We start from the raw sequence: 20840 nt of genomic DNA on the forward strand, positions 1-20840 counted from the left end.
TACTGTTCACTATCCTGCATGTACATCATGAGCTAATGAGGCCCTTAGCAAGTGAGTCACCCAACCCTGTTACCCAGTGCAGAGTGGGACCTGTCTGAGCTCCTAACAATGGTTAGAATTGTGGGAAATATGCAACCACACATGAGGATGGAGTTGCGTCTAGTGTGAACAATAACCTGTAACAGGCCAGATAACCTTGAAGATGCTGAAGATAGTGCTCTGTTTTAGTGATTAATTCTTGATTAATTTTTCATGTGTTATACCTGCACCGCTTCTATTGTTCACATGTGGCTAAAGTTCCGTCTTTGCAGCAAGAGCCAAAAAAGAACAATACCCCTATCTCCATTTCTTCCTCACTTAGAACAGAATGTACAAGAGCCTCTGTCCCCAAAAAATATTCACATTAATGTATTTGGGTGTTTCTGTCTCACATATTGGTTGTAGTGTCTTTTACTGCAGTGATTTCAATTGTAATGGAACTGTCCTAATATAAACAGTTATGCTGAAATTTAATTAAAGCTTATATCTAACAGAATTACTACTGATTGAAGTTATTATCAAAATAAAGATGTTGTAGTTACTTATTGACAATTTTAGCCAAAGTTCTGTTCATTGAGTTGGCAGGCTTTCATATCAGCAGCCTTGGCCTTGATATGCAAGTGCTCTTTGAAAATTTGCCAGAATAAATTATTGTAAGACGTGGACAGATATTTATTTTAGGAGTATGACTTCACACATGATTCATTTCCTTCATTAGTAATTTATTGGTATATTTTAAGTGTATTTTCACTTCCATATTCTTAACCTTTTTCTTTAAAATGCATGTATCAAATGTAACTTACATGTGATTGATCTCACTGTGTCTGAATTGGTTTTGAGTTCAGAATAAATCATGTATAAAGGAACAGAACAGAGAAAGGATGGATCAGAGGGAGAGGGATTATTGTCAGGCAGACAGTAATATTTGTTAGAAATGCCACTTCACGGCACCTTAGCCCCCATACTCACCAGGACAGTGACTCTGAATTTCAAACCGTGTATATTGTAGTCATTTTTATTCCATTTTTTTTTATGAATCCAGTGTAACATAAAGACAACGAACAAGAAAAAACCCATGTCTCTGAATTGTATGATTTCCATAAAGAAACAAACAAACAAAATAAAACTGGGCTGAGGTGGTTTGAGGTCTGCTTTTAAGGAAAATTGACATCAGTGAACTGAAAGGTCATTTAATTAACTGTGGCAACAAATAAAATCTAATACTGTCTCCCTATCCTGCAAATAGCTGTCAGCAGAATTCTTATTGTAACTAATCACATTATCATTTCTTTTTGCCTGCATCAGTGACCCACACATTGTCCAAGAGTGTTTGGCTAATGTTGGGTCTACTCTGCCTCATTCTCTGTCAGCATCAGAAGTGTTAAGTCTTCTCTGAAAAAAAAAAAAAAAAAAAAAACTTTGAAATTTTCTCATAATATGCCACTGCAAAAACATCATAAATATAAATAACTAACTGCAAATTGTGAGATCTTTAATGTTCATGTTTTTGTTGTAAAGATGTATACATTTGTAGAATCAAATGTACTGATCCTGTGTTTGCATGTGTGATTTGTCATGTAACCTTTAATGTGATGTCTGTAGGCATGGTCATGAACAGTGAAAACAACCATGGTGGCTGTGTCTGTGCCTTCGAGTTGAACTTATTATGCATGCTATATGTACGCGCCCGCTGCACCCTGCACATCAAAGATACAGACATCGTTGGAAATGTCACTGAATCAGAGGTGTTGCCTTCTGCTATAACCTTGGAAGTAAAATGACCCTTCGCCTCCCCTTTTGTTCACATGTAATGAAGCGGATCACAAGGATTTATAAAGCAATGAGAAACTGGTAAGATATTAACCATTTCTAGTGTCAGAATTTGTCGAGAAAATACATCAAAGAAAAATTATTGATTGCCCTAAAGCATGAAGTATTAAATATTTGGGGAATCTCTGCAACACTCTGATCTCTGCCTGACACACTGAGACAAGCAGAATATAAAAAATAAAAGAACCTTATGTTCTAATCTTTTCTTAGAAAATTCCCCTCTTTCTTGTCTGCCAGAAATAACCCAATCTGATCTAGACTTTCTTTTAACTGTAAGGTCCTTGGTGCCCACATTCATCAGGCATCACATAAGTGTATTCTTGAGCAAGGCACTAAGACAACAGTGAAGCTTCTGAAAGTATAATTACTGAGGTAAGTGCTGACATTTTTCACAATTATAGTTTTACAAACTGCTCTGTTAAATGAACCATGTTTAGAATGTCCTGTAAAAATAAAGAAAATGTAGAAAATGCTGGAAATAATGGGTGAGCAGATTTCTCATGATGATGTAACTACAGGGTGCCCCATAAGTCTCCATACATAGGAAAAATAAATGTTTCTTGACATAAACCATTTTTATTTATATAATATGCTCTATATGACTGCCATTTTGTCGGGAACACATTTCAGTGCATGTCCTCCACTGCTGAAGAACTATAAAGAAGAAATATAAAGAAATACATGTTAGAACCATATATGTATGGAATGTATTATGTCTCCTATGTATGGAGACTTATGGGACACCCTGTAGTTTTCATGTTTCATTATCAATCACCAAATTATTACACATTCAAGTCTTCTCAAATTCTCAAATTAATAAAAACATGAACTCTCTTTTATGAATTGTGATTTTACATTTTCCTTGTCCCTAGTATTATCCATTTAGTTCTTTTATCTACTGCTTTTTTCATGTACCTCTCATCAAGTATAGCGATCAAAATTCAGCATACTATAAAATGCATTATGATAATGCTTGAACTCACTAAAGCGCCACTGTCATTTGTTTACATGGTTTTATCCTGCTTATTGAGATGAATGAATTACAGCTCATCAGTGCTCCTCAGGGACTTTAACTGAAGAGTGTAACTGCTTCACCATTAATTATTGTAATGCTGTTCAGCTGACGGCAGAGAAGGTGAAGGTTGGAACAGGAACTTATGATAATTTTGTTCTGATGTGACTTACACAAAGACATTATGTGTTAATGAAGAGTTTACTCTCATTTGCGTATTAATAATAATGGAAGATAAGCCAAATTAGGCCACTTGAGACAGCTTATGCAACTTATTTTTCAACAGACGTAGCATCTGTTCTTCATTGATGAAGCATGCCTCATTGTAGAAAGGCATAAAACAACTTCTATGAAAGGAAAGGGTAAGAATTGTGTGTGCTGGTAGCTTATTTGACTTTTCTTCTTCATTTTCTATGTATCAGGACACTGCATACATCATCAGAACACTTCCTCTACCTTAGTTATACTGAACAATTTGCACAACTACAATCCCTACACTATGAGCTACACTTGCCAATATTAAACACACAAGGGATTGCTTGTAAACCCAATTTGCTCACAAATCAATTCTTGGAGAAAGCATCCTAGATGTACTTATTGATGTCTTGATTTGTAAATTGTTAATCGATATTGAATAACCTACATGTCATTCATTGTGTGAATAGGCACTAACATAACTCACAGCTCCTAAAATCACCAAAATAGCTTTCTTTCGGTTAAAATAGCTTTCACCTCTTTGTTAATCACTTCAGATATATGCAGTAAAAGCTAAAATAAATAAATAAATAAATAAAAGGTCGATTCTGCAGTTGTATGTGGTTAAAAAAAAAAATTTAAAAATGAGACAAACCAAAATGCCGTGTGTCACATCCACTGAGTAAAACACAAACCTCTGAAGTCCACTTCCAGTAGTTATTTACTTGTTATTAAGGGGTATAACTTCCAAAGCAATGGAAAGTGTGAACACACTTGCTTGTTTGACATGATCTTGTTGAACAGTGGCCTCTCAGGTGGAACAAATTGAATTTTGTTTATCCTCTGTCAGTATGTGCTGCTGGCCAATGGACTAGAAAGTCAATTTCAAAGGGAGATGTAATCACCTAATTTATGCAAAACCCTGTTGTTTGTGAATCCATCACTACAACCCTCATTCCTAATCCTTAATGACTAATCAGCGGAGCACTGACAACACACTCCTCATATGTACATTTAAAATTTGCTGCAGTTTCTCCATCATGTGGCCACAAAGGGAATTGCATAATTTGGCTTAATTCACTCAAACAATTTCTTGTTGGTTTTTTTGTGTATCGGTTAAATCCTATAGTCTTACAGTAATTCCCTAAAAGACTCACATAAGGTAGGTCTAATTACCTTTTATCTAATCACAGCTCAACAAATTAGTGTCAGCATCTCTGGTCTGATTCCTAGACTTTTACATACTATAGCCTTAAAAATAATTCACTCAAAATATCCAGATCACAGAGCAATAATAGTTTTATTTGGACGGGGAGGTTTCAACATCCAGTCAGTGGTATGGTGTACATTACATCACAGGGTTTTGACCAACCAGACACTCATCAACAAACAGCAACACTAGACAAACAGTTAAAGAGAAGGTAAACAGTGTGACAGCAACTCACACTCTTCCAAAAAGCACTCTGTCTGCACACCTAACTGTGATGTTCTTCTTTTTGAATATTAACTTCATGTCATTTCACGTCAGCAAACAAACAGTGTTAATCATTTCTGAACACATTCCAGGGAATAAAATGTCCATAAAACATCACATGGGAAAACAGCAAGTGCCGTAAACCCTCTGCAAGAAGAGGATCCATATCCTGCTGTTACCAACAATACTGCAATACTTTTACTTTGAAAGGGAAGGAGCAAGGGTAAATGACAACGGCTCAACCACAGCACAGGCAGATCACAGGGAAGAAGGCAAAACAAAACATAAACATGGAAGGAAGAAATAATCTGAGATGAGTCTACTGAATTTCACCAGTAGATTGTGTATACAGTAGTTATTGTAACCCCTGATATTCAGGAATCACCTAAATAAGCAGTTTATGATTCTTCTTCTGTTATCCAAGAAAGAGATATTTTACACATTGTTTTCCATGGTGTGTGTATATGTGTGTGTTGTACTTATCTGATGACAGAGTAGTAATAAAAAGTAAAGATAAAAAAGCAACATCAGTTTATAATAAACATAACAACTAACAGACAACATATTACAGTTAAAAAAGTAAATATAAAAATCCATAAAAACTGATGTTGTGCACAAAAGGCACTCAAATGTTCTGCTGCACTTATACAAGTGTTTATAAATAAAAAAGAAACACATCTCTGTGAAAAGTCTTGTTAAATATGACGATGATATTTTCACTTTTTGAAACTGTGTACTTTCTTGTTATTTTAATATTTGATTTTTTTTGTAGCATTATCTTCATATGTTTCAACAGGTGCAAAACTCGAATCAGGACAGAAAAGAAATGTAAGAATGATTTTAGTTATTGTGAGATGAGCTCCAGATAATAATGCCTATCTCAGTTATCATGAGAAGAAATACCATCAGAAGCCACCAGGGGGCGTGAGTTCACTGTATTGATGCTGTTATATCTTTTTTCTGTCTGCATAAGCTCCTATTTCCTAATAGTTCTCCTGCTTTTTATTTGTCTGTGGGTGACAAATAAAAAAATAGAGATTTTGAGAATAAGCAGAAAGATTGAACCTACAGCATGTATGTCAATAACACTGCAGAAAAAACAGAATGAGTGCAAAGTGAGTGCAATCAGTGCCTGGTTTACATGCTATTAATTGAGGTCTTTCTAAAACAAGCATTGTTAATTTTATTTCAGTTCTACTTTAGTATTTGCTACAAGCACTTCAATTCATCATTCCCATCCTGATAAATGTTGTTAAGGCCCACTTCTTCGAGGAAAAAATAGTCCAATATTGAATTAATTTGTGCGTTTTACCAAGGCAAGGCACCACATACAGCCATTTTTTAACTGCCGGACAATATGAGTCAGGCATTACAGCGCAAAACATGCAGAACACAGCAGGCTCTTTGGGATGCTGATTACAAGGTCTCTGGATAACAGCTGTCAGAATGACAGGAGCTACATTAGATATATGTATAAACACAGATCTGCTTTGTTTAGTTTTCCCTCAGCAAAAAAACAAATCATCTACAGTCAGAACATAACTGTATCTATCAAGAAAGATAAGAAAAAGGCAGGAAGGCAGAAAACCACTGTGATAAGATGTAAGAACATCTAAATCTGAGGTTTTTTCTACTATTTTTTTTTTTTTTTTAAGTGAAAGAGGAAATGACAAAGGGGACTTTCAATGTTACTTGAGCAATAAAATCGCCCGAATCTTGAACAGGAAACAATTCAAGTTTTGCAGACTTTGTCAAAATGGGTAAATGTGTATAAAAAAAAAAAACATAACTGAGAAACCATTTATTCAGTCTTTATGTTCAGTTCACCAGCAATCAGTTTTCTACAGTACATTTACCAAACGCCTTTTAAGCACACAGTACGAGATAGATGATATGAATCCTATTTTACACAGCCAAATAAAATGTTTATAGTTTATTGAAAGCAACAAAAAATGTTTTATGGTTGTGGTTTTTTTTTTTACAAGTGCCATTCACATCAACTGTTTGCCTTTTTTGTATTGGCCTGTACAGGATTAACACTTAAAAAATTACTACCTCTATGTTATGTACAAGTGTACCACAGGATTCCTAGAACTGGTTGGTGCATTAGTTTTCAGCATTTCATATACAGGACATAGAAAAAAATATGGAAACCACATTGAGTCTGCCCTCTTTCCAACTGTGACTTGTATCATTCTGATTAATGCTGCAAAGACTTTCACACTGACCTTCTTCATGCCGGGATGCTTCATTTTTATCAGTAAATGTCCTCAGGTACCTTTAGCCACAAATGGCAAACTAAAGCATGGGAGTCTATGATCCCAAAGCTGTCAAATATTTCAGTTCTGTATTTTATGTCTACAATGATTAACTAACTGTTCACTGAGAGCCAACTGCAAGTCTTCAGTGTTTCCCTTATTTTCTCCAAACCCTGCATGCAGAAATATTAAATGTTGCTATGTTGTTACGTTGCTGAACATCCACTGTATTATAGTAAAATCAGAAAGTATGACTTCAAGTAAAATTGTATCTACAGCCTTAATATTGGTGACCTAAATGGCAAACAGACATGATATTTTAGCCTGAATGTCAGCACCAGTCCAGATGAAGTTAATAAACATCTGTAAAAGTGACTGAAACAGGTGGACGGAGAATGTTTGGTGGAAATTATAACCAAATTTCACACAAGTATTGCTTCACTTGCATTCAATGTATCTCTTAAACGAGAACATGGCCACAGATTCTGTTGAAATTGAGGTAAAACTGAAATGCATGTATTGTTACACATATTTACCGTATTTAAGTCAAGTTTTCAAAGAGCGCCGTGCTTTACGCTATCACACTTCTACAGCTTCTTCCACCACTTTATCACCATGGTAACGTACTGTAGACTCAATTCACGAGCTTCCTGAATATATGTATTAAGTCAAGCAGAAAACAGAGAGAAAAATATCTGCATTTGCTTGTCACACATCAGCACCCTTTTCCATAAGCTTTCCTCTCACTACGAAAGCTTTTCAGCTTCCTCACCTATTACACTCTACTTTTGCTACATAGTGCCAGACTTATCCCCAGCATCATTAGATGTACTCAAATTAGAGCCCGCGGCTGTATTGTTACTTGGAAATATCTTCTCTGTGGGTGTAACGGCAGGGCTGCCAACCCCAGATGAGCTGGAGCTACTGGAGCGGTGCTGGGTAGGAGGAGGGCGCACCGGCCTCATGGGTGGGGGACGGAGCTGAGCGCCGGCCAGTCGGGCAGAAAGAGCAGGTTTGAAGGTAGTCATCATTTCAGAGGTGGAGCTGCTGCTGCGGCGCATGGCTGCGTCCGGGTCCCGGATCATAATGGTATGCAGTGGACTGCCGGGCTCGGAACTCACTGGATTCTTCATGGGCTCCAGAGTGTCCAGGACCACATCAGGAGCCTGCTTCACAGTGTTCTGTCGCTCCAGCTCACGCAGCTCATGGAGAGCAGTCGTCATAGTCTTCTCTATGTCCTAGTAGAGGGATGAAGATGAAGTTTTGGCTTTTAAAAATTAATGTGTAATAATTACAAATACACAATTTAACAATAATGACACACATATTGCTGTTTTTGAGATCCTTCCTGAAGTTTATACACTGTTTGTAAATTATATTAGCATAAATGCTATTTTTGTGTGTGACTGTGGTTTAATCATTAACTGATTTTATCATCTGTATTGCTGAACTTCATAGCAAAAACTGTAACGTAGATAAGAGTAATGCAGGCTTTACAAATGAGCAAAAATACTTGTAAACACTATATAAATATTGATGAAATAATAGAAGAGACTCCAGTAGTCCACTTACTTTGCATTGTCGTTATTTACATTGTATTGTTTTTAATTACTTTGTAGGAATTTTTCACTTTTTTGGTAATTCTTGTCAAAAAAGCCAAATTATATAAACCATTATATGGAGTATTCACCTACTTGGAAAACATCCAAGTGGGTGAATACTATTTATAGGCACCTGAATGATTTGTAGGAAATACGTTGAAACCACTGTATAGTTCTTGTATTTTTTACAACTTTGTGTTCATTGTGCATAATCTTAAAATGACAAATCAAACACCTTGAGTCTGGTTAAATTTAAGCTTTCACTTTCTACAGCATGTTTGAGAGATGACATTTAGATCACAGCAGTAAAGCAATTTATCAGCTATTAGCCAAAAAGGAAAATTTGGTGCTGAAGCTTCAGTGCTCACTGGTGTGTTTTTCGGCTCCAGGCCACTGTGTTTTTCAGGTGTGTCTATCTCCCAGCTGCAGCCTTTCCCTGACATTTTCTGCACATCCCAGTTGCTGTTCTTAGACTGACAGCTACAGCAAGGGGCTGGTCAATCAAACATACCTAATTTACTTCTATGCTATAATTATCTGAAATTAAAATGTAGGTAAACAATAATAAATGGTCTTTTCTTCATTTTTGCCACTGATGTTCCATTCTTTTATGCTTCTATCTGGTATGTCCAACTCTTACCTCAGCCAGAGCCTCTGTCTCCAGTGACTTGTGGTCCCCGAGGCTGCTGTGGCGTGTCGCCCCTGGCACCGGTCTCAGCGGGTGACCCTCGGGGTAGGCCTTCCTCTCTGGGTAGTTGATGCTGCCTGAGCTGCCAAAGGTGCCAAGACGCCTCTTTTCTGGACTCTCCATACGGCCCTTACTGATGGACACCTTGTGTGGGCTGCTGGGACAGGCTGCAGCTCGGGGAGGAGTGTCAGTCACCCTGGTCGGGCTGTGAGTCTCTGTACCGCTCCGACGCCGTGGAATTGCGGCTCCGTCAGACCGTAACCTTACCCTGAAGAGGTGGATTGAATTAGTCCATCAGTCAAACAGGAATTCTCAGCGAAATCAGAGACTATTTAAGAATTTACTGAAGGCTTAGAAGATGCTTATTCTTAATAGCATTTAAGTGTGTGCTGTACCTCCCCATGACTCCTCCAAAGTTATAATCAGGTGCTTGTTCACATGGTGATGGTGCTTCGTTTTTGGATGATCCTTTATCATCCAGTAATGGTCCACTGCTGGCTTCACTATCTGCTTTTTGGCTGAGGTTATCTGAGAAAGCATCATCCCTGAAAGAACACAGACAACGATGATGATGAACATAAATCATGAGCAAACATTACAGGTTTGTCTAATCATTCAATGTACACATAAAGTGCCCATAAAGTTTGAATAAAATATTTTTACCTGTTCTCATTAAAAGACTGTGACAATGTGATTTATTCTTAACAGATAAAAGTGTAACTGTGATTCAGTATGTAATCATTGAACCTGGTTAAAGGTGATTACTGATGTGTGTAAATAGGAACAAAAAGAGAAATGTGTCTGAAAATACAATTATTCCAACTTATGGACAACAGAGTATTAGGCAATTTTGTGTATATCTATAATGGTTAGTAACACTGATGATTGTTCATTCAATTATAATAAGACTGAAAAAGAGAAATTAGGGGTGTTAAACAGTGCATTATTACATATGAAATATGTCACTCACAGGTCCTGTACTACAATGTACTGATGTGGGATGAGGCCGTCCACACCGTTGTGGCGTCCCTCCCACCAGTCCTCTGAAGCTCTGTGGTACAGAAGCAGAGAAGCTCCCTTTTTGAAGGACAGCTCCCTTGGACTGCGTCCCACATAGTCAAACTTAGCGATGGCCTCAATCTGTTCAACCTCTAAAAATATAAATAGTCAAAGAAATCAAAACCTCAAAAAATGAAGCATGACATGCATACATATGATAACATAATGTAGGTCATTTCAACAACACAAATACAAAGGTGACTCATTTAAAAAATACGATACAAAAACATCAATTAATTTTTTACTGATATTTTTAATTCGCTATATTAATATTATTCCTGTATTTTACTACCTGGTGTTATTATCTTCATAACATAAATGGCACCAGAGAAATTGCACTGTAGGGACACACAACTGAAACAAGCATGTTTGTAAATCAGTAACGAATGGTTTACATGTAATGAAAATTCCATATCCGATGTAAAAAACTACGATGAGAAAGTAATTGTTTGGACTGTAGGTGTACTTCAATAGTTCAGCCAGCAGGGGTCAGTGAAGGTTAACTGTTTATCTTGAGCAAAATTCTCTTGCATTAAAAAAGGCACAAATACCCACTAAAGGTGTGTCAGAACAGTTATTAGTGACAATAAAAAAAATCAAACACTAACCTAAAACCACAAACAGACAGAGATAAGTACTTGAGATTTAAATACGATGAGTTTTTTTTTCAGAATTAAAGATAAAAAGAGCAGAACCTCCACCAGGCAGGCAGCCTTTGTACTCACAATAGGAGCAAGAAAGGAGAGAAAGGGACGGCGCTCATTAACAACAAAGCTAACAGCACAGATGAAGCTTTGAGATATGGTTACCCCGATGTGACCCAACATACTGCAGTGCATAGACCTGTCAATTCATTGACTGCAAAGGAGATTTTATTATGTGTATTATCCATGTTTTGGCTTTTGCGACTGTCCTACTTATGCATTCAAAGCTCAGAGGAGAATTGGGGAAACACTACACAAAGGAGAAAGTCCCAGGAGATTTGCTGACTAACGCTGAACAAAGAGTGCGCAGGGGAGGGGAGGATGATGAGGGGGAGGGAGGGAGACAGAAGACACACCACACACAAACACACACACACACAGAAAAACAGAAAGACGGATCAAAGAGGCAGTGCAGCATGCCAACACTGTTTACTCCGCTTGCCCTCAGCCTCAAACATCACATAAGCCTTTGCAATCATAAGCTGTTGCAGCACAAACCTCTCTCACTTCTCTATTCAAAGCTCTTAATAAAAAAGGTCAGTCTTTGCTTGAGGCTTTCCTATCCACAAAGACTTTACAATCATATCACTCATATTCACACGTGAGATCCATGTAATACTAAAACATTTTAAAGAAGATGTTTTTCCTTTTTCAAACATCAAACAATCTGTGTGATATAGTATTCAGAATCATTATTCACATTGACTTAAAAATAAAAGAACTGAGAAAATATTTAACTACTGTTAACTACTATTAAATATATATCCAGCATTTGGCATGATAATATAATTCAGTTTAATCTTTATTTCATTTTACTGACCTTCATCACTGGTGTGCGGCTCAGTTCCATTGTCAGCTTCGTCAATCGTCCCCGGTTCACTGTGAGGGCTATCACTGCATTAACAAGCAGAACGTCAAATAAAGGGTTAATGAAAAGGATAAAAGGTGTCATTGATATATTGACAAAGGAGCCTTATAAAATGTTTACTGTTAACAATAAGCATGTAATTAGATGATAAACTGTCATTCACTCACCAGTACTCCTCCCCCCCAGTCATGCACTTTTCATAGACTGGACCGTCCAGCTCACGTTGACTAGGAAAGATGAGTTCATTGTGAATGATGATGGTCTTGATGACCTCGTTCACATGTGCCTGACATGCTACAGGGTCCTGGCCATCTGGGATGGGCATCAGGGTCGGACCAAAGCAGATAGCCAGATTGTACGGATCCATCATGTTCTCATCACTGTACTGGGAGAGGCTGAGAAACACAGCAGGAGAGCATTGTGATAATGTAAACAGAGCTTTAACAGCATCAGATAGCATTAAAAGTTTTATGGATGTACAGTATTGTGCAAAAGTCCCAGGTCAATATTAGGTTTGTTGGTTTAGTAAAGTTATACAGACCATACATATGCATTTCTCAGTTTCTTTATAAACATACAATCTGGATATATGATATAAGTATGTACAGTGCAGTACATACAGGGGAAAAACAGCATCTATAAACCAAAGAAGTAGTATTTAGTGTGACCTCCATTTGTATTTAAGATGTCTTTAACCCTTTTGTTCAGACAATATGAGATTTATTGCATTAATTTTCGAGAGGAGTCTGCCTGCAGGAGCTCCACTGTGGAGCCCCTCCCCCTGCAACCTCCACTGTCAGGTCCCCGCCGCTGTCAGGCCTGGAAGCTCGGGAAACACATGCAGAAAATACAAAATAAAATCCGGAAAATACGTGTAAAACCTACAAAATAGGACCTCCGCTGAGGAGTCCCTCTGCTGTCAAGCCCAGAAGTTTGGGAGACGCGCAGAAAATAAAAAATAAAATCCCAGAAATACATGTAAAACCTACAAAATACCATCCCAACATATGGAAGCTAAGAGTAGGACTCTAAAAGCATAAGACTTCCTTGTTTTCTAGTCAAAGGAGGACATAATTGCATCGTGCATCTGACGTAAACTGTGTAATTTCCAGGCCTGACAGCGGAGGGACCTGACAGCAGAGGTTGCAGGGGGAGGGGCTCCACAGTGGAGGTCCTGCAGGCAGACGCTCTTGTAATTTTCTGATGTTTTATACCTGGTTTCTATCAACACATGTTGTGCTGTTGTGTGTCTTAAGGCTATGCACAGATTGCCTGTATTTTCTTGTGGTATCTAAAGAAAAAGATAAATAAATATGTATGCTCATTTCAACCCAGCTAAAACATTTTGGCAGACAAGACTTTCCCACAGTACAGTATTAATCAGTTTTGTTTATACTTGGATTAATAATTAATAATTATTGTTCATATTCTTCCATCCCATAAATACAGTCTTACTGATTTATTGTAACTGGGTTAAACACTATGTACACAGTTCATTTAGTCACCTGTACCCATACAGGGCTGTGGTTTGGTAAAAGGGGAAGTGATAATCAATCTTTGCATATTATCTACAAGCTGTGGTCAAGCATTAAAGCCGCAGCTGGATCAGTGAAAGCACAAAAAGAAACCAAGAATGGCAGAGTAAAACCTGAGGTGTGTTGAACATTTCATTCTGCAGGCGGACTCAGACACAGCAGCATTGATTGCATCCATTAGGAAAAGACAGGTATACTACTTCAGTGAAACATGCATTTTTGAAGCCATAAATAACATCTAAAACATAGCAGACAGATGCAGCAAGAGAAAGCACAAGAGTTTTTCCAGTTTCTGGATCTTGTCCTCATATCTGACTACAGGTATTCAGTCTGTCTGATATATATTTTAGCATTTTATTCCGAAGCACCAAATTTGCAACTAGATCTACACTCTCAGAACATTCGAAAAGCTGAAAAAATAGTTTCTTCCCCATTTGTGGATAAAAGCAGAAAATTCTAGGGGTTCATCCTTCATCTTTCCACCAAATTTAAAAAGAATTGAGGTATGGTCAAGGTAAGCCATGTTTTCAAATAACCTGTTGAAGGTAAAAATAATCTCTTTGTGTACACTTTGGTACACCAGGACCAGTGGCATGAAATGTAACATGAATGCAAACAAACTTACTGATTAAGGAAGGCAAAAAGGTATCTCATGACAATAATGATGGTTCGTGGAAGAGTCACAATAATCTGCTGAATGTGATGTGCTCTCTCAGCTCCAGACTCCAGCTCTGAAAGGAGATAGAGTTATATCAACACTGGTTTATTCTATGACAAATAGGAGACAAATATACTGGTGAGCCTTTGATATAAATGGGCACTGAGCCTACAATAACACAGTCTAGTAAAATATAGTATACGGAGATCCTAAAAACTTTGGCAATTTAACAGATGCTCCCTCCTGCCTTTCACCAGAACCCTGATGTAAACTGGGTGATCAAACTATTAGAAACAACAGGGAAATGATTCTGTGGTGAACTTGCACACTTGAAAACTGATGTGGTGCACACTCTCCTCTTCTTTCAAAGCCTCTGTTAACTATCAGGCAGAGTCCTGGTGTTAAGATTGCTTCCATGTGCTGCACTGCATGCCTTTCTCCTCTCCACTGAAGCTGAGTTTTTAAGATGACTGTAAGGTGAGTTTCTTTTCACAGTGTTCTCTAGTGTTCATGACTCACTAATAGTGGAGATAAAATCCAGAAAGCGCTCCTTTGGGAAGAGTGGGTTCTCCAGTCCCCTGAAGTACAGCTTCAGCACTCCCGCTACTGAGTTAATGTCATGTTCATTCTGGTCATCAATCAGCGGATCTTCCCCTGATTAGAGGCAATATGTTCAAAAAAGTTTTCAGAGGGTTTATTCTGATTTAGTAATTATTGCATGAAAAGCAGGAACATAATGTGCTCTGTCATTTGGAACCACCTTAGAACTCACCTCTTTCAAATGAGTTTTTAATGTCATTAACCTCCACCTGTGACCCCGGCACGCGGAATATCCCCTGCTGCTGCAAACCTATAAGAAATACAATTAATTTAAACAGATTCAGAGTTACTCTAGTGACCATTATCTCTAAACCCAAGTCCCAGCTTCATGAAAGCCTACTGGAAACACATAACACAGAGCAGGAAACGTAATCTAGTCATAAAGGGAGATGCGTATTTTTCCAGGAGGGGCCCCTCAGTGAGGCTACAACATATGGTTTCAGTTAGAGGGCTCCTAATCAGTTTTCTGGAGTTTCATTAGGTCCAGATCCAGGGGAAAGGCCTGCAGGCTACAGCAATGAGCTGAAGACAGATGTGAAGGTAGACAGGGAGGAGTTATGAAAAAGTTAGGGGGGTGGGCTGCACTGACTAAACAAAGACCAATGGGACTTTCAAAACTCTGTGTGTGTGATCTATTGTTATGAGCTTGTCAAATCACTGGCAGGCAGCTGAGCACCTCAGAGACCGAGGTGGAGAGTAGTACAGGTCACTCTCTGTACCTGCGGCTATTTGTGGAAATAGATGGCCTCTTTCAATAGCTGCTGTCACTTCTTATGAGGCCAGATGAGTTTTCAAGGGAGTTTACTTTATTTTTGTGCTCTTTTCATGAAGAAACAGTAGTCAGAAATAGGAGACTTACCGTACAGATTGATGTATCGAATACAACTTTCCGCAACAAGTGGAATTGGTTGACCTGAATCCTGAAATGACATTTTGACAAAATAAGTGAGTGAGTCCTTTTTTTCTTTTCTTTTCTTTTTTTTTTTTTTACAACCAATGGAATAGGTAAAATACTGTATATATATTATTACTATGCACGGTAACAATTATTTGTAATGGTTCTAAACATACAGTATAGTATTAAACTTGTGAAATGCATTATATTAATAGAATGTGAGGAGCTTATTAACATTCCAGTAGAAAATCTCAGTATTGGTCAACACGATAAAATGCAAGCAGGGCTTATATTAAGCACATGTTACAGAATAAACAGGTGTGGGAACAGCAGCATGCAAGAGCAGCCTGAGCAGTAGTCAGTACATCACTGGAGTGGTTTTAGCGTTCCATGTGCCCTGATCTATATTCTCCAATAACAGAGGTACCTGAATGCGAGCACGGGCATTCCTTCTTCCTCTGGGACAGAGAACAGCAAAGCACAGAGAAGCAAAGGAAGAGAGGTAGAGAAGCACAAAGTTAGAGGAGCTCAGATGACGGATGACCCCTCTGGATGTTAGAGAAGGCTAAACACAGGGACTGGTGAAGGGAAAGCTACAAAGATGAGGCTTGGGTGCAGTGTGGGACAAAGCAGATCCACTGCTGTCTCCTGCCTCTCAATCCCTCCTGAGAGTGACTAGGTTTAGAAATAAATCCAGAGACAGTAAATTGCTCTGGGGGGGAATGAAGAGGCAACCAACTGCCACTCTATCTGCACCAGCAGAACCACAGAGGGGAGGAGGAGGATTAGAGGTTAAACAGAGGCGTTATATCATGATCAAGGGCAGCTGGAAGAGGGAGAAACAGAGGGCCAAAGTGAGAAAGAGAATGAGAGCATAGGCTCTAGCGAGGGGGCGCTCAGTCATTTACCACCATCATAGGGTACCTTGATGAAGGTCTCCATATTGCCGTTAAACAGCTTATGGTTATACGTGGAGCGAGGCCTAGGCTTCCGCATTTTCTGTGGTTTGGGGGGAAGAGTGGGGGGCCTGGGAAATGATGGACAAAGGGAACAAAAAGCACCATAGTCTGTGAAACTGAAGAACCAAACTTGGTTCAGAAGAATAAAAAACATCTTAAAATGGAAAGGTTAAAAAAACTCTTTAAAATAATGGAAAAAGAAAAATGTGAAAGACCAGAACATTTTAGAGGTCTCTCATCATTAAAGCATATGTCAATCCTTTCATTATTAATGATGGGCTGGGCTGCATCTGGATCCTCAATGTAACACTGACCTGCAGGTTAATAACAATGAACAAAGCTAATACAAAATCACACCAACCATTCTTCATGTCATCACACAGAAAAGTTTTACACCAACTTGTAAAAGATCTCATCTATTACAGACTACAGAGTTTTCCTAAATACACGATTCTCCTCTGAAAATAAATTTAGGTTACTCTATGAATAAAATTAGTCAAAAAAGTGCTTTAACTATCTTCACTGACACCTCCATCATGCATGAATACGTACATTCACTCAAACACACACCAGCAAGCACAACTTTGGCTGGCAAGTTTGGCAAGTTTGACAGTTAAAACTCAAATTTATGACAATCCTCGACAAAAGAATTTTTAATGTGGTAACTGTAACTGCTATATCATATCCAGTTCATATTTATTTTTAGAGTTAAATGATTTTATGTCTTCATAACATACTGTACATTACTTTTGCCACTACACTGATTAATAGCTTTGACAACAGTATTTTAAAGCCATGAAATAAAAAATATATATGCAATGTGTGACAAATGTTAGTGTTTGATATACTTGAATTGAAGTCAGTTTAGAATTGAATATATTTTTTATTCATAGCTGACCAGCAGGGATCAGAAACAGCTCAGTTGTCAAAGAAGATCTCACCTTGTAGTTCCACACTCAGCCCTTTCCCCTGTGGAGAAAAGCACAAGGGGAGATGTGATGTGTTAGCATCTTTATGGTACATATTATTCGGGTTTCAGTGGCTAGTCTGACTGAAGGGTTTGATGAGAAACAACACAACTATTGAGTGGAAGATGAATGGACTTGTGCTAATGCCATTCACTGGGCAAAGCTATGGAGCTATCGTCACTGAAACCTCAGGGGAACCAGAAGACCCACAGGGCACAGACCTCCTGTCAGAGCAAAGAAAGGGGGTGGGGACTGCAGTTTGCGCATGTTGTGGAGGGAGGGGGGCATCCATGGTCACACTGAGCAATGTCTGTGCTGGCTCACTGAGCCTTTTGTTATGAACAACAAGCACAAATGTTATGTCTCATACACTAAACACGCTTCATCTGCCCTATCCATCAAACTCCGCTATGCCGCTTTGGACTAAAAAGTAATGAGCTTCTTTATGTGCTGATAAAAACACATTTTTGTAAAGAATACAGCTGTTCAGCAAGTCTGTGAATTAAATCACTTCATGAACTGAGACCAGTGCATCTTTTTCTGACACTGACTGGAACGTCAAGTGAAACAAAGTCAGTGTAAAAAAATGCCACAATAGCAGCACATCATTCCAGTGTTATTTCTTTAGTCTATCTAACAATGGACAAAAAGAGCAAAGGCTAGGCCATTTCTCAACACATCATTCTGGCAGATGGGACAAGGTCTCTGGAGCATTCATGTGAAGAAACAACAGCACATTTCCCAGAGATCATTCCACTGAGTGATAGCCCCGTCTACCTCCGACCAACCAACCTCAAAATTACACTGACTTTCTCACGCATGACGCAAAATAGTCCATGTCAATTTTTTTCCCCCTAATTTCATGATCAAAAATGCCCCAGTGTTACTGGAGCTCTCTATTATAAATGATAAACCCAGATGAGTACAAATCTAATTTACTAAAGAAGGGAATTCATGGCTTCCTGTTTTGAAAACCAGGGCTGGCAGACATCCTAGCGCTAACCCGTCTGTTGCCAATGCTTGACATTATGTTTTTATTAATACATGCAGCAAGATGTGAGCGCCATGTGGCACTCACCAGTCACATCATGTTCCCTCTGTCATGCTCACACAACCATGCGCATACACAAACACTCTTTTGGATGTAAAGCGGTGAGCTAATGAGCACGACGTAGGCCTGATTGATCACCTGAATAATTAAACACGGGTGGTACCTGGAGATGCCATATGCCATGTTTATATACTTTCTCAGCTGTTTTGCCATGGACATACAAACAGATCTGTCCAGAGATTAATATGAGCTATAAGGCAAATGCTTAGCTATTTTGAGCATAACAGCAGGTAGTTGGTTGTTTGCCACATACTTAGAAGGATTCAGGAAAACACTTTGAGATCCTGAAAGAACAAAAAACTAAATTAAATATTAAATAGGTCCTAAATGGATATATCCATGGTGTGAAATCTGCAGATATGTACGTTGTGAGGCCTCAGCTGTCTGTGCCTGATGTCTTTTCTATTAGGTGAACCCCTGATGCAGGAGCAGCTGCTGAAATGGGCTTGGGCTTGGTCCCGCTGATTGATTGGGCGTAAACTGTTCACGGCTGAGGTGACAAGGGGACCCTTGGGGAGGGGAGGGGCACAGGGAAGCCTTTTTTTATTCCAACCTGGAAATGGAAACTGTCCCTGCGGCTTCACTATATAGAGACTAACAAGATAATGGAGATACGTAGAAAACTTCAAAGCAGGTTTGGTCTACTTTTAGTGTGATGGATTTCCATTTGAATATCACTTCTCATTTCCTCTTCCCTTTCCACGGGTCTAAACAAAATCTGTCTTATAACCAGCTATACATCTTTCCTTGCTGCTTATTAGATACATCCTACACCACTCCATGCCTGAAGGCAGTGATTTAACAGAGCTGTGGCAGAGCTCTGTGGGTCATAATTACAGGACGAGAGCCGGGTCAGGAGCACCCAATTTAATAGCACCACAGACAACGAGCAAAGATCAAGAGAGAAGCTCCTTTACCTTCACCCAATGTCTGCTTCAGTAAGTCATGCTTGGCCTGCAGCTTAATGATGAGGTTACTGCCATTCAGGTACTCCTTGAATTTCTAGAGAGAGAGAGAGAGAGAGAGAGAGAGAGAGAGAGAGAGAGAGAGAGAGAGAGAGAGAGAGAGAGAGAGAGAGAGAGAGAGAGAGAGAGAGAGAGAGAGAGAGAGAGAGAGAGAGAAAGATGAACATGAAATGAGCAAAGAGCGGCACTAATCCAGATCCAAACCATTCAGTGTCACTCAAATCAGCATAAAATCAAGCTGTCCTAGGTTTAATTTAATTTCTATTTCAAGAGCAAGCATACAAAATATAGACTGATGGCTTAATTTTTCAGCAGTGAAAAGCAAAAGTTCACCAGGGAAGGCAGTCAGCCACTGACATTTAGGACTGGCAGACAGATGACATGATATAAACACACATGAACTCACTGAAAAGTAGAACATTTCAGTCTCTTGTTGGTTCGCTCTCCTCTTGGCTACATTTATCTTGCTCATATAGGATTCAGAGGCTACAGATTTAATAGATTCAGTGGAGCGGCTATGTTGGAAGGCATCCGACACATCAAAGTCCTCCACTGTCAGCATGTCCTGCAGTGTTTGCATGGTGGCATCCAAGGTCTTCCTCACCTGCGCAGATGGGAGATAGAGAAAGCAAATAAAATGACAAATGAAGCTTCATATTGTCCTCTATCTTGCTCATATCTCCCTTTTCAAGAAAATAAAGGCCATTTTTTTCCTAAGCCTTGATTGAACAGATGCAACTCATAAAAATTTCAAGGGCACAAGTGAGTGATTTACAACACTGGCATATTAATATCAGAGACAAATTGACCCCTGAACAATAAATGACCTTGTGCTGCACTGAAATGGCACCAAGCAGCATCTGAATAAAAGTGTACCCGGAGGTCAGAGATACATCAGACTAAGAGCAGAAAATGAAGAGTGTCTGGCCAAGATACAAATAGCATGTGAAATTACTGAAGGAGGCTTTTTGTTTGTGGCCGAGATTGATACAGTTCATTTCCACTAATGACATGGCTCGTCCATTATCCACCAGAACACAAGACACTGGATGACGGAGATGAGGCAGAGCTACTGGCACAAGCAACTCTAACAGACCAGTGTTATTAGCACCTCCATTTGCACCTTTGCATCAGCTCAGCTTAATGAGAAACCGCTTTCAAAATGTACAATTTTATATACAACATCATAGCAAAGACAATATTGGTGCTTTGACAGCCTAAATATATACTCAGTTCCTGCAGAGCTGGGGTCATTGGAGAGTAATTGCATTGAGAACAGATGGTGATGTGGTCCTCCTGCTTGGCTCTGAGTGAAATGAGACAGGACTCCCTGTCTTGGGGGGTGGTGCCAAAGGTTACGGCTGGTGGGGAGGAGGAGGAGGACGTGATGTGAGACAGCCGCAAAAATATGAAGTCACAAA

At 38.9% G+C, this 20840-nt stretch overlaps 1 protein-coding gene across 2 annotated transcripts in view; it reads right to left on the minus strand.

Annotated features, from left to right (window-relative positions):
• Positions 1-4357: 4357 nt before the first annotated feature.
• srgap3 (SLIT-ROBO Rho GTPase activating protein 3) overlaps positions 4358-20840 on the minus strand; it is a 72705-nt gene continuing 56222 nt past the window's right edge. Inside the window, exons 9-22 of one of the 2 annotated variants that reach the window (XM_030134505.1) lie at positions 19826-20023; positions 19372-19456; positions 17317-17344; positions 15844-15874; positions 15381-15441; positions 14694-14771; positions 14441-14575; positions 13889-13994; positions 11896-12123; positions 11681-11754; positions 10068-10248; positions 9493-9642; positions 9050-9365; positions 4358-8046 (exon numbers count right to left, since the gene is read on the minus strand). In XM_030134505.1, coding sequence (XP_029990365.1) covers positions 7600-8046; positions 9050-9365; positions 9493-9642; positions 10068-10248; positions 11681-11754; positions 11896-12123; positions 13889-13994; positions 14441-14575; positions 14694-14771; positions 15381-15441; positions 15844-15874; positions 17317-17344; positions 19372-19456; positions 19826-20023 — 2118 coding nt within the window. In that variant the 3' untranslated portion in view covers positions 4358-7599. Of the gene's footprint in view, positions 8047-9049; positions 9366-9492; positions 9643-10067; positions 10249-11680; positions 11755-11895; positions 12124-13888; positions 13995-14440; positions 14576-14693; positions 14772-15380; positions 15442-15843; positions 15875-16340; positions 16444-17316; positions 17345-19371; positions 19457-19825; positions 20024-20840 lie in introns of both variants that reach the window. The other variant, XM_030134504.1, reaches the window with a different exon arrangement.

The sequence above is a fragment of the Sphaeramia orbicularis genome, chromosome 5 (genome assembly GCF_902148855.1).
Source record: "Sphaeramia orbicularis chromosome 5, fSphaOr1.1, whole genome shotgun sequence".
In the NCBI taxonomy this organism is placed as follows: Eukaryota; Metazoa; Chordata; class Actinopteri; order Kurtiformes; family Apogonidae; genus Sphaeramia; species Sphaeramia orbicularis.